The following is a 12,798-nucleotide window of genomic DNA, read 5'->3' as shown; positions in this document are numbered from 1 at the left end:
CTTTGAGGGAACTGAGGAGCCAGTTGAACCATTAAATTCAAGCCCACACAGAGACCAGCTACTTGACTATTTAACTGATTATCTACAGAGCAAGGGAGAAAATCTAAAACCTTCAGTGAAATATGCAGTTTATGCAGTAGCATGGACTGGGCCATTGTAAGAAACTGCTAAACCTCTTGTGTGAGGAGACCCTGCATGTGACTCAGCAGTTTTTTGGCCACCTGTGGAAGAAAGATACTTGCTTAGATGTAGAAGCCTTGGAGATTTCCATTGCATTTTTATCCTCGCCTTCAGAGGTCTGATGATTGTAATGCATTTTCTTCACTATTGCCCATCATTCAAGAGACAAGATTGTTTCCCCAGTTCAGCCTATGAAATGTCTCCTTAGCTAGACAGGCTCATCCATCACCACTGTCCCAAGTATATTTAAAGCTTTGTAACTTCTTTAAAGCTACAGATTTTGAAACTTCCTGGTTATGATTTCTGATATGGCTACAGTTAAGTTTTTAACTTGACCTGAACCATGGAAATGATCCCGAACTTTTACAAGAATGGAAACATTTACCTTAATTGGTCCTGGCTGCTCTGCCATTTGACCCTCTGAAAAGCAGGACAAATATGAAACTATTCCTTACCCATGTCAATGGTGGTTTTAGTATGGAAAATGTATTTGGAAATGCCCTGAATAATGCATGACAAAATATTCAAGGCACATAAAATTGCTTGCAAGAACCAGTTAGAATTTATAACCCAGAGCTGCTTCATTATTTCATTCTATTTTGAAAACTGTCCCTACTTACAAGCCTGTGTAAACAGTTTATAATGGAAGTGTCAACAGACCCTTCATTCTAGCTCTATCAGATGAGTCATGTTAATGAGAAGAGTGGTACTGGTAGCCTATTATTGCATTTGCATCCTTAGCACTTTCTTCCAGCAAGTTAACAGGCAATACCAGAGTGCATCATCCTTATCAGCTGGTACACTGGTTCATCTGAGGTTGTAGTCAGCCACCCAGGAGTTCTGTTAGAGGGGATGCTACAGTGACCTGTAGCAAACAAACACTCTCTGAAAAAGCTAAGCCAGTGATTGGCTTCAACATCCATCTCTACTAGTCCTGTGGGGCTGGAGACTGGTCAGTTTGTAGGAAAACCTGTATCAAGTTACTACTACATTTATTATATCTTATTTTAAAAGCACAGTTAAATAGAGCAACACAGTTAGGTTTGCAGCTAGTTTATTTACAAGTATACATTTAACACAAAGAAACACTGATATCCAAGCCTAGTTAAGAGTAGTGTAACAATATGCATCATTTTGATGATTATTCTAACCAACAGACTACACTGAAAAATTAATGCCAGTAAAATTCTTGGTCATAATATTAAATACAATATAAACTGAAAAGATGATTGCTTAAAATTTGAAAATGGAAGTGAAGCCATTTACACAGGAGTCAGAGTTGAACATAATCTGAGGGGAAAGGCTCCAACCAACTGTGCATCTTTCAGGTTAACAGAAGAAAAAAGAAGCATAGCTTATCCTTAAAGATAACGGGCAGTTTGCTTCTTCAGGTAGAATGTATTCCCAGTGTTCAGGTTTTGCAGTGGAATTACATTACTGAGCATGACGACTTTCCTTGTGAAGCTGCCCCATCAATCTTTTCTGCCTCCAAAATTATCCTCCTAAAAACATCAACGGCAGTCTGCAAAGAGAGAGGAGTGTGATTAGCATGAAGGCTGCAATTACCACTTACTGAGAGAAAAACAATTTGGCACAGTTTTGTTGGCTACTCTAATAGATAAATGCATGCTCAATATATCGAGTCATATCTCAAACAAATATGGTAGGATTCGGGTAAGTAGGAAATGTAGGTGTAATTGAAATATTTACCACAAGAAACTCTTTGGAAAATGGGCATAACCCAATATACATGCTTACATGGGGAAACATTTAAAATATTCTGCAGAGAACAAGCTTTAACTGAACTTTCAAAAAACAAAAAGCTAATTACTATACTTCTGCTTTGTATTGTAGCCATTTTGAATAGTAAGTGCTCATTGACAATATTGAAGGCTTACATATTCTGCCCCTCCAAAGACAATACACAAGTATAAATTGATTCACATACTCCGAGCAATACTACTACAATTCAGACTAGAAGAGACATTATCTCTGTAAAGCACCAAGTAATTTAATACCAAAAGAAGAGGGAAAAAATGGAGGAAGGCAATTCCAACTGAAATTAAAAAACAATTCAGTAGAGGGTTGGTTTTAAGTGTCTTGAGTCCTTTCATCTGGCATAGTGAATGTTCCTACATTATACTACTCGTATTTAAATGTTATTGCAGTGACTACCATCAGACACTGTGTAGTTTACAAGTATTGTCCGGGATGAGGTGTCCCGTTCAGCTCTACCAGAATGGGGCAATGAGATTTGACACCTGCTGCATGAAAATGCTCCAGCGATAACAGAAGAAAGTTGAATTTCAAGGGGAAGTATCTAATTTTAACCAAAATCTTTTAAAGAGAATTAATTTAAGCAGATAAACCGTAAATATTCCGACAGTCAGGGCTTACATTATACATATGAAACCTCAAATTGCAAAACAGCAAGCATTAACATATTTTGGTTGCATGCAGACATATGTTATAAGCTTGCCACTTCCTTATACAGTTGAGGGGAAAAAATCCAAAACCCCTGAAAAAAACAACCCACAAAAACTGTTCCAATTTACTGTGTGTAGGCATCCTTGTACACATCCCTTCAGCAGCTAAGAGTAACTGCTATTCTCTGAGCAGGAGTCATCTTTCTAGTTATTGATTCCACTTAGAACTCCTTGCTGGACCCTCCCCTAGCTAGACTGAACAAGCTTAGGATACAGTAATCACCGGATAAAGTTTTTCCAATCTACTTGATGCTATTCTCTCAGATTAGTTAGGAATCCCCTTGATCTCTCCCTCACCTGCTCGCCCTAGCAGGTCCTCTATGCTTTGGACTCACTTTTCAGCTGTGGGGAGGACCCACATTGTTATTCTACCGTATGTGATCCTGATTATTATAGACAGTAACTTGGTGGGCAGAATGGATCTGTGCAAGGACACAAAGGAGTGGCACCTTTACTTGAGTCAGAACTAGGTAGGAACTTAAGTCCTCATCTGTGAGTTCCAACCTGCTGGACTAGGAAGTTGAACGACTGAATCGGACATCCCTCTTCAATGTAAGTAGGAGCCTGATTCATTAGAAAGTTTAGGTTTCAGATTTGACAGAAGTGATAGACTGAACATTTGACTAGTTTACAAGGTTTTCATGAAAGCCTGAAAAGTTACTTTAAGATGCAGAAACTTCAAGCCTCTTTAAACTTCCCCCAGAGGTTACTCTTCACTTCAAAAATTCTATTAAAATGAAGCGCCAGTGTACTTCTATGGACTGAGAAACACTTTGAATAAGGGGGTTTATGTCATGACACATTCAGGTTGAAAAATTATTGAATACTAGCTCACACTGAGAAATAGTCACTCCTTTACAAAAGTTAATATGCAAAAATGGAGCATTCCATTGCACCTCCTTGTGGGATTCACTTTGTATGGTTAGACTGCAGACTGTAGATAATAGATTGCTGTGTTTTTGTACATTTTACAGCAGTCATCACTTTATTAAATATTCCTTTCTACATTGTTATCCTAAAGCCAATAGTGATGCTGAAGTTCTCATCTTCATTTTGGGTTTCTGAGAATAGCTTTGATCAAGTTAAAGACCGACATTGGTATTCTGACTAAGGGAAGTTTGGTCAAAAGCTAATGTCTCCCTGTGTATCAATTTTAGTCTATCCAAGTGTCATCATTATTATAATTTCATGAGCACCAAGTTCAGTTTGTGTTGAAAAGAAAAAAGATATTCCATGTTAGATGCAAGCAAATGTATGAACTGGAAGAAGCTGGTACAAGAGACTATAATTTGTTTAAAATAAACATGCTGAAAAGCTCCCTGCGCTATGTGTTCTGACCTGGCAGTTATTTCTCCAGTAAGGTACAATTTTTAGTTGGCTCACTTCCAAATAAATTCCACTGGACTCAAATGGCCCCACAATCTTAAAGTAATTATAGTAAGATCATAGCAGGCTGAATTCTATGTATCGCCTCTCTCATATTTAGTACCATGTGTTCTGTACCATCTCAGGAACCATTAAAATACTATTCATCAATACAATTTTCCAAGCAATCCAAAGGCAAACTGATATAAGTGGCTGATTAGTCAAATTGCACAATACGCTTCCTGTGCAAATTAGATTTTAGCAGAGTTCTGGACAGGATTACAGATCCCATCAACTACTTTCTGCTGATAAATTTTTCTTGGGTGACAACTCAAAGGAAAAAAATCTAGTCTGACCTACAATACACTTAACTGTTATGTAAACAGTTGAAATTTTATTTTGGCTCTAGTAGACACTATTCTCTACATTCCTGACTGGAAACAGCTATTTTTTAAAAAAGAGCACTTATTCTGTCAATTGAGACGAGACTATATGTTATTTCTCAGAGAGACTGTTCGTCTGGGCCACTCACCAAGATGTAGGTAGCCAGTGAATACATTTCACAGAAAAGATGGGATATTTAAAAAGTTTTAGTTACATACATTCTTTATGGATCTACAAAGAAAGATCAAGAACACATTTTCAAGCTGGTAAATCTTTTCAGCAAAACAAGGTCATGAGACAGACAGGTGCCACTGTTGCATGAACAATACACTCTTCATTAGAAACCACTTCCCTACCTCACAGGGGTACTGTGATGCTGTTCAACGTAATTGGTCAGGTCTACACTATGAACTTTTGTCAGGGGCTGGATAAACTGTACTGGCAAGAGCATAAGCTGGGTCTACACTAGGAGCACTTGCCAGCATAGTAAACAGATATGACTAAGTGCTCTTACGTTTAGATCCGGTCTTTGATAGTTTGATGACTGATGGCAGTGGTGATCAGAATTACTGAACTCTGATCAGCCATTTGACCATGTTGGCTTATTTCTAGATTTCAGTTTAGTTTTTTCAAATTGAGGACAGCACAGCAAATGGTAGTAGTTAGCATTAAATCCAAACTGAGTAGAATCAAATCTGTAAACAATTAAAATAAAAAAGGTATTTCTACCTAATCTTACATAAAGTACTAGAGGCTTTAAGTCTATTTGCTCTTCCTTTGCTACTAATACACTTGACCATGGAACAATTATATGGCCTAATTATAGAAACTGAAAACTACTAAGAACACCATAAAAGCATAGTTATTTGAACTCTTGTTCTGCATTTCGGTTTGAGTGAAATGTTTTGCTTGGCTCCACAGTTTGAGTGCTTATGAGTAGGCTTGGCATAAATATAATTTTTAAAATATACTTAGATTTTTTAAGCATTTTTATTTTTATCCATTTAAGTTTTCACAGTTGCATAAAATTATGGGAGGGCCTGTCAATTATTTAGTGATAGTAAATATTGTGATTCAAAAAGTTAAGGATTTATAATCATTAAAACCATCACCACATGTCAAAATATACAAAGTAAATATTCTTAAATCAAAGTTCCCAAGCAGCATTTGTTTTTAATTTTTGCTTATTTGTAGGGTTTTGATTATCAATGGAAATGTGTATATACGTTTGCTGACATTTACCAATAAAAATCTAATCCTTACAAGCCTACTTAGAATCATAAACAAGCTACCACAGAAGAGTTTACTGGACACCTCGTGTAGTTCCATTAAACACACCAATTTGCCTTTCCCTGGCACAGATAGATCAGTCAATACACTCAGTGTGCAGGTCTTACCTTTGTGCTACAAAAAATTGTCCTCCTCAAGAAGTTGTATAGGATGCCTCACAGCACAGGAGCATGATCTAGATTCATATGGGGCTAAGCCCCATAAGCTCCTAATGTGTTTTGGTACAAGGGCATTTTACATCTTCCAAAAGAGGAGGAAAGAAAGCCCTAGAATGTGACGGAGAACAGAAGATATGCATATATGCCAGGAATGCAGCTGGACTTCAGACACAACGTAACATCTGTTATATTGTATTTCAAGCTTGGTGTTTCGCTCCAGGGCAGACTTCTTCAGGCTCTTGTGCAGTCACCAGCCTAGAAGCACGCTGACTACAGTTGGCAACAGGAGATGCATTTCAGAGTTCTTGGATTCTAGCTTCTAGCAAGAGCAAAGTGCAGAGGTCATGTGGAAGTGGACTCAAGGAACCACCTCCAAGCTTGCCACCATGGAAACCAGTACCTATAAGCAATCCGAGATTTTGCTATCTACAGTTACAGCAGGGAATTACAAGTTCAGATGCTTTTTCTGCCCACTGCTGTCTTGAACTGGACTCCTAAGTAGACCAGTTGAGATGGAGACAAAAACTGCAGTTTGTGATCCCAGCTATGGCTCTCCAGAAAGAAATCTACAGCAGCAATAGCTTCCTTTGCCTGGTGTTCTATCAAAGGTTGCTGCAAGCTAGGTCAGTGTTCTTGATGTTGTTCCTGGTGGCCCAAATGGGAGAGCTTTGCATTGATTGTAATAGCCTCAGCACTGCAAAATACTGAGTGGCTGATGTGAAGGCCATGTTGTGATGTGATGATCTAAGCCAGTGATTCTCAAACTGTGGGTCGCAACCCTGTTTTAATGAGGTCGCCAGAGCAGCGTTAGACTTGCTGGGGCCTGGTGCTGAAGCTAAAAGTCTGAGCCCCACCGCCCAAGGCTGAGGCCAAAGCCTGAGGGCTTCAGCACTCAGGTTACAGCCCCCACGCACCCAGGGTGGAAGCTCTCAAGCTTTGGCTTCACACACCCCCAGGGGCTGGGGGGTCAGGCTTCGGCTTTGGCCCCCCATCCAGGGCGGAGCAGCTCGGGCTTTGGTCCCCCTTCCCAGGATCGTGTAGTAATTTTTGTTGTCAGAAGGAAGAACTTCAACTCCAGATTTATAGAATCTGGGTAGTCCTCTTTAAGCAGGAAGCTAGCTTTCCTGCAAGCAGGAGGATAAAGAGAGGGTGGAGCATAGTCATAGTCCAGTCACAATAGTCAGGGTGCTGGTATTATCATGGCCAGAAGACAGCAGCTGGAAAATTTATGAATCTAACCAGAGGGCAAGTGCTCAGACTTCTTGCTCCTAAAGGACACTCCCTTTGTTCACCCAAGACAACAGCTACCACCTGGAGAATAACAAGCCTTGCTCCCAAGCTAGAGGAAGCTTCTGCCCTCTGAACTGGAGGGGGCTTTAAAGTCATGGAAGACAATCTTGGCTCTTCAAAGGGGGTCCCTATCCCGGAGGTTCCTTGGTGCCAGTGTGAGATCTCGCCGAGGAGGACGAAGCATCTCCAGAACCAGTAGGATGTTCCTGTCTGTAGGGATGCTTCTCTGTCCGGCTCCCTGCCTGGTCTCTTTAGTTAAGGGGAGTCTTGGATGGATGCAGCCCTATCTCCCACCTTTTACCTTCCTTCCTGACGAGTGCAAGTCACAAGATCCCCAGCAGCTGCCTAGGGTACCAAGGGTGGCTGTCCCAGCTTTGGCCTTGGAGTACTTGAGCCCCTTGGCATGCTAGACAGTAATTCTCTGGCTGTAGCCAGAGGCAGCCACACAATGTCAGTGCCAGTCTTAGAAAGATCTGTGGAATCTGATCCTTCTCTGCTCAGTCTTCACTGGCTGGCAAAGGTACTGATCTCTCCGCTTCTTGAAAACTATTGGATTTACCAAGCATATTGTACAGAACAAGTGACCTCTCCGAGATGGTTGTGTACTTTCTCCATCTGAGGGAAAGGCGCTATTACTCAAGCATCTGGACTGGCAGAGGATCAGAAGAGATCATTTACACCCCATGTTTAAGAACCTGTATTATATTATGCCAATATCAATGATTTAAAATCTCCAGTTAAGGTTACTAGGTCATCCTTGATATAAATCTTGTCCAGCAACCTTTATCAGTAGCAATATCTTTTGTACCAACTTAAGTGTAAGGTACTCACTGCAGTTTGGAAGCACTGATTAAAAACAGAATTTTTGCAGGATTCCTAAATAAATTGGGAGGCTTGTGGAGAAGTTCATACATTTCTGACGTACAATTACTGTTCCTCCCCACAGTATTTCATACGCTTTGAAGCAGAGTCTAATCTGCACAGGTTTGCTACATATTTCAGATGACAGCATATAATCTAATAGTTCTGATGTCCAGGCATTACACAGTACACACTTATTATGGAAACATAACAAATCCCATGCCAGTCAGTTAATGAGACTTTGTATGTTAGCACAGCAAGTTAATATGCTAGATCAGGGGTGGGCAAACTACGGCCCGCCGGCCAGATCCGGCCCCTCAAGGCTTTGGATCAGCCCGCGGCACCACGTCCTTGCAGCTCCCAGGCAGGGGGACAGAGGACTCCATGTGTTGGCTCCAGGCAACGCCCCCCACAGCTCCCATTGGTCGGGAACGGGGAACCACGGCCAATGGCAGCTTCAGGGGAGGTACCTGGAGGTGCGGCAAGGGCACCATACGCGGATCCTTCTGCCCTCATCTCCCCCAGGGGCTGCAGCGCTTCCAGCACCGGCGTGGGGCCGGGGACATGGCAAGGGTGCAGGGAGCCTGCACTGGCCCCAGTGTGTGCCGCTGCCACCCTGGAGCCGCTTGAGGTAAGCGGCGCCGGGCCGGAGCCCGAACCCCTCCTGTACCCCACTCCCTGCCCTAAACCCCCTGCCTGCACCTCACACCCCCCTGCACCCCAACCCACTGCCAAGCCTCCTGCTGCACCCTGCACTCCCCAACCCCCTGCCAAACCCTGCACCCCAACCCTCTATACAAAAGCCACTCAGATGTGGCCCCCGGCTCAAAAAGTTTGCCCACCCCTGTGCTAGGTGTTATGAAAAAACTAACTTCTTTATAAAAAGCAGGCTACATAACTAGAGTGTCACTTCAAGTTTCAGAAAGTTATCAATAAGTTCACAATATGTATTAGTGAGCTGTTACAAAAATTTATATTTAGCAATGGGGAAAAAATGAATGCCAACTAGATTGTCCAACTAAGAAAAGTTGACTGCAATTAAATCAGATTTAGCTTAAAGAATTTGTTCTAGAGTGGAGCATTCATATATAACCACTTAGCTGCAAGTCTATTACTCACTGAAGGATTTCACAGGATGTTTACAATCTTCATATTTTTGCACTACTCTGGAACTAGACCAAAGAGTGGCATTAAACTTGGTTCAGATTTTGGCAAGAATTCAAGTACTACAAAAATTAAATCATGACTTCCTTTGGCTCTGCAGAAGATTTTGAAAGATTTGTACAATCAGTTTTCTTGACTGGTGTGGAGAAAGTAAATAAGGCAGTGTTCTTTATTCCTTCTCATAACTCAAGAACTAGGAGTAACCACATGAAATAGCAGCAGGTTTAAAACAAAAACAAAAGGAAGTAATTCTTCACACAACACACAGTCAACCTGTGGAACTCCTTGCCAGAGGATGTTGTGAAGGCTAAGACTACAATAGGGTTCAAAACAAAGAACTAGATAAGTTTATGGAGGATAGCTCCATCAATGGCTATTAGTCAAGATAGGCAGGGATGGTGTCCCTAGCCTCTGTTTGCCAGAAGCTGGGAATGGGCGACAGGGGATGGATCACTTGATTACCTGTTCTGTTTATTCCCTCTGAAGCCCAAAGCATGGGCCACTGTTGGAAGACAGGATACTGGGCCAGATGGACCTTTGCTCTGACCCAGTATGGCCGTTCTTATGTTCTTTCGCCCTGTGGAAACTGGATTTTCTTGACCGTCCACTGCCAGCAGCACAAGTTCTGGCAATTACATGGATGAAAGAATAAGAGACGTATGATTTTTACCAGGAAACAAGGTTCCACCTTGCAGGATTGTCTGTTTGGTTGCACAAAGAACTTCAGGAAAGATACAGAGTTGATTCCTAATTTTAGGTAGAGAGAGGTGCTAGTGAACTTTCCACCAGCGTAAGGGTCAGCCTGGAGCCTTATTCTTCATCACAAACCAATCTGATACTGTTCTTCTGACCTAATCATGAGCCTTGATTCCATAAGGTAAAAGTTTCACTAGCAACATAGCTTGTTACAACCAAAGCAAAAAGTATATTTGAGTATAGACAGCCTATTAGTACTTCAAACCCACAGCCGGTTAAAATGAACTAGGAAATAGGTCAAGGAATATTATAGATTAAGCACTATATGCAGCCATGAGGATGGATTGCTCCCTCCCCACCCCCACAATTTGCAGGTACTCCAGAAGGAAAAGCCTGCAATGGGAGGAAAATGGCACATCACCAACATCACCACTAGCTTTTCTTCTGCCTGCACGAGAGAGGCATCCTGACCCTGGAGGCTCCTGGTGTTGACCTGCTGGGAATGCAGCCTGCATATCCCTGCCAATGAAAGCCAGGCAGGGGGAACCACCGGTGTGAGAGGTGTGTTGATGGAATCTCAGGAAGCAGATATGAGTTGCAGGTGGTGGTGGCGGCTCCTCTCTACATCATCCAAGATCACAAGGGCACACATCAACATTTGAGATGGAGGATGCCAGCCAATGACAGAGGACTACAGCAGCACCAGAGAAGAAAGAAGAAGAACCAGCTACTCTATGTGGAGGAGTAGCTGCTGGTCACTTTGGGCAGTAGACAGTGCTCCACCCACCACCCCAGCTCCAAGTCCACAGAAGTCAAGACCCAGTATGCTGTATGGCAACAGGAGGTGAGAAGCAGACCTCAATTGCTGAAGGGGAGCCACATATGCCCCCAAGACTGGCAGGCTCATAGCCACCACACCCAAGAGGCAGTGGTGTAGGGTGTCAATGGTCAGGGTTTCCCTTCTGAGGGGACAGAGGCATCCATCTGCTGACCTCATGTCCCGAGAGGTGTACTGCCTGCCTGAAGCCCACATCAGGGACATTACAGAAAGGCTGGTGAGGCTCATCGGTACCTCTATCTATGACTCATCCATGTGGGCATTAAATGTTACTGCTTATCACCCAGAGAAGATCAGCAGTGACTAAGGGCTCTGGAAGTGAGGGTGATGGAGTTGGGAGTGCAGATTGTGATACTGTCCATCCTCTCAGTTGAGGGTTGGGCCCAGATTGGGACAAGCGCATCCAGTAGATAAATGCATGGCTGGGCAAGATGGTGTTGATGGGAAGGCTTTGGCTTCCTCAACAACGGAGTGCTGTTCTGAGAAGGAGGGCTGCTGGGAAGAGATGAGATCAGCCTGATCAAAAAGTGCATGAAGATGCTCTTCCCCAACTTGCTAACCTAGTGAAGAGGATTTGAAACTAGGTTAAAGGGGGCAGGTGACAAACTCACAGGTAAGCATAAAAAGGAGACTTTAAAAAAGTCTAGATTTTGGGGTGAAGGAGCAGACATGGAAAATTACAATAGGGTCATAGGAGGAACAAGAAAATCAGTGGGGGAATCTGATTGACAACTTAGGTGTCTATACACAAATGCAAGGAGTATGAAGAACAAACAGGAAGATCTGGAAGTATTAGTACATATGCTAAATTATGACAACTGGCATCAGAAACTTGGTCAGCTAAGTCTCCTGACTGGAATATTGGTATACAGAAGTAATGCTTGTTCAGGAAGAGCAGGCAGGGAAAAAAATGGGGGTGCTGTTGCATTATACATCAAGAATATATACCTTGTTCTGAGTCCAGAAGGAGGTGAGAGGCAGATGAGTCTCTGGTAATGATAAAAGGGGAAAAAAAACATAGGGGTGACTGCACAGTAGGGGTCTACTATAGACCACCAAATCAGGAAGAGAAGGTAGATAAAGCATTTCTAGAACAAGCAACAGAAATAGCCAAAACCACAAGACCTGGTAATTCTTGGGGACTAACTACCCAAACATTTATTGGAAAAGTAATATGGCAAAACACAAAATTTCCATTAAGTTTTTGGAACGTATTTGGGACAACTTTACTTCCTCCACTTTATGGAAGAAACCAGGAGGACAGCCATTTTAGACTTTATTCTAACTAGCAGGGAGTATTGGTTTCAAATATGAAGAGGAAGGCAACTTGGGTGAAAGATCACAAAATAATCAATTTTATGATTCTAAAGAAAACGAAGCAGCAGAATAAGGACAATGGACTTCACACACAAAAAAGCAGAGTTTAACAGACTCGGAACTGATAGGTAAGGACCCATGAGAAGAAAGTCTAGGATAAAAGGAGTTCAGGAAAGGTGACAGTTTCCCAAGGAGAAAAATATTAAAGGCACAACTGCAAGCTATCAACATGGCTCCATCATAAGCTCAATGACCTGAAAAATCAAGAAGAATTCTACAGAAAGCAGAAACATGGGTAAATTGCTAAGGATACAAAAGAACAGCACAAGCATGAAGGGACAAAATCAGAAAGGCGAAGGCAGAAAATGACTTCCACTTAGCAAGAGACATAGAAGGCAATAAGAGGTTCCTTAAACCATTTAGGAGCAAGAGACAGACTAAGGAAATGTAAGTCCTCTACTTAACAGGGAAGGAGAGTGAATAATAGATGAAAACAAAAAGGCTGAGCTGTTTAATGCCTTTTTTGCTTAAATCTTCCCTAAAAAGGTTAATAGTGACTAGATACTCAACAGAATAGATATTAACAACAAAAAGGGGGAAGGAACTCAAGACAGAATAGGGAAAGAACAGGTTAAAGAATATTTAGATAAGTTAGATGTATTCCAACACTATTGGGGCTGATTAAATTCATCTCTCGGGGTACTTAAGGCTCTAGCTGAAGCAATCTTGGAATCATTAGCAATTCTCTTTGAGAACTCCTGGGGGATGT

The 12,798-nt window shown here is 42.0% G+C and overlaps 1 protein-coding gene across 2 annotated transcripts in view; it reads right to left on the bottom strand.

Annotated features, from left to right (window-relative positions):
• Positions 1-1,217: 1,217 nt before the first annotated feature.
• Positions 1,218-12,798, bottom strand: part of RHEB (Ras homolog, mTORC1 binding) — a 60,312-nt gene continuing 48,731 nt past the window's right edge. For both annotated transcript variants that reach the window (XM_054021194.1, XM_054021193.1), the window contains one exon: positions 1,218-1,702. In XM_054021194.1, the coding sequence (XP_053877169.1) occupies positions 1,610-1,702 (93 nt within the window). In that variant the 3' untranslated portion in view covers positions 1,218-1,609. The remainder of the gene's footprint in view (positions 1,703-12,798) is intronic.

Source organism: Malaclemys terrapin, chromosome 2 (genome assembly GCF_027887155.1).
Source record: "Malaclemys terrapin pileata isolate rMalTer1 chromosome 2, rMalTer1.hap1, whole genome shotgun sequence".
Lineage (NCBI taxonomy): Eukaryota > Metazoa > Chordata > Testudines > Emydidae > Malaclemys > Malaclemys terrapin.
Note: the sequence above shows the minus strand (reverse complement) of the source record. Positions and strands in the feature narration are given on the sequence as shown.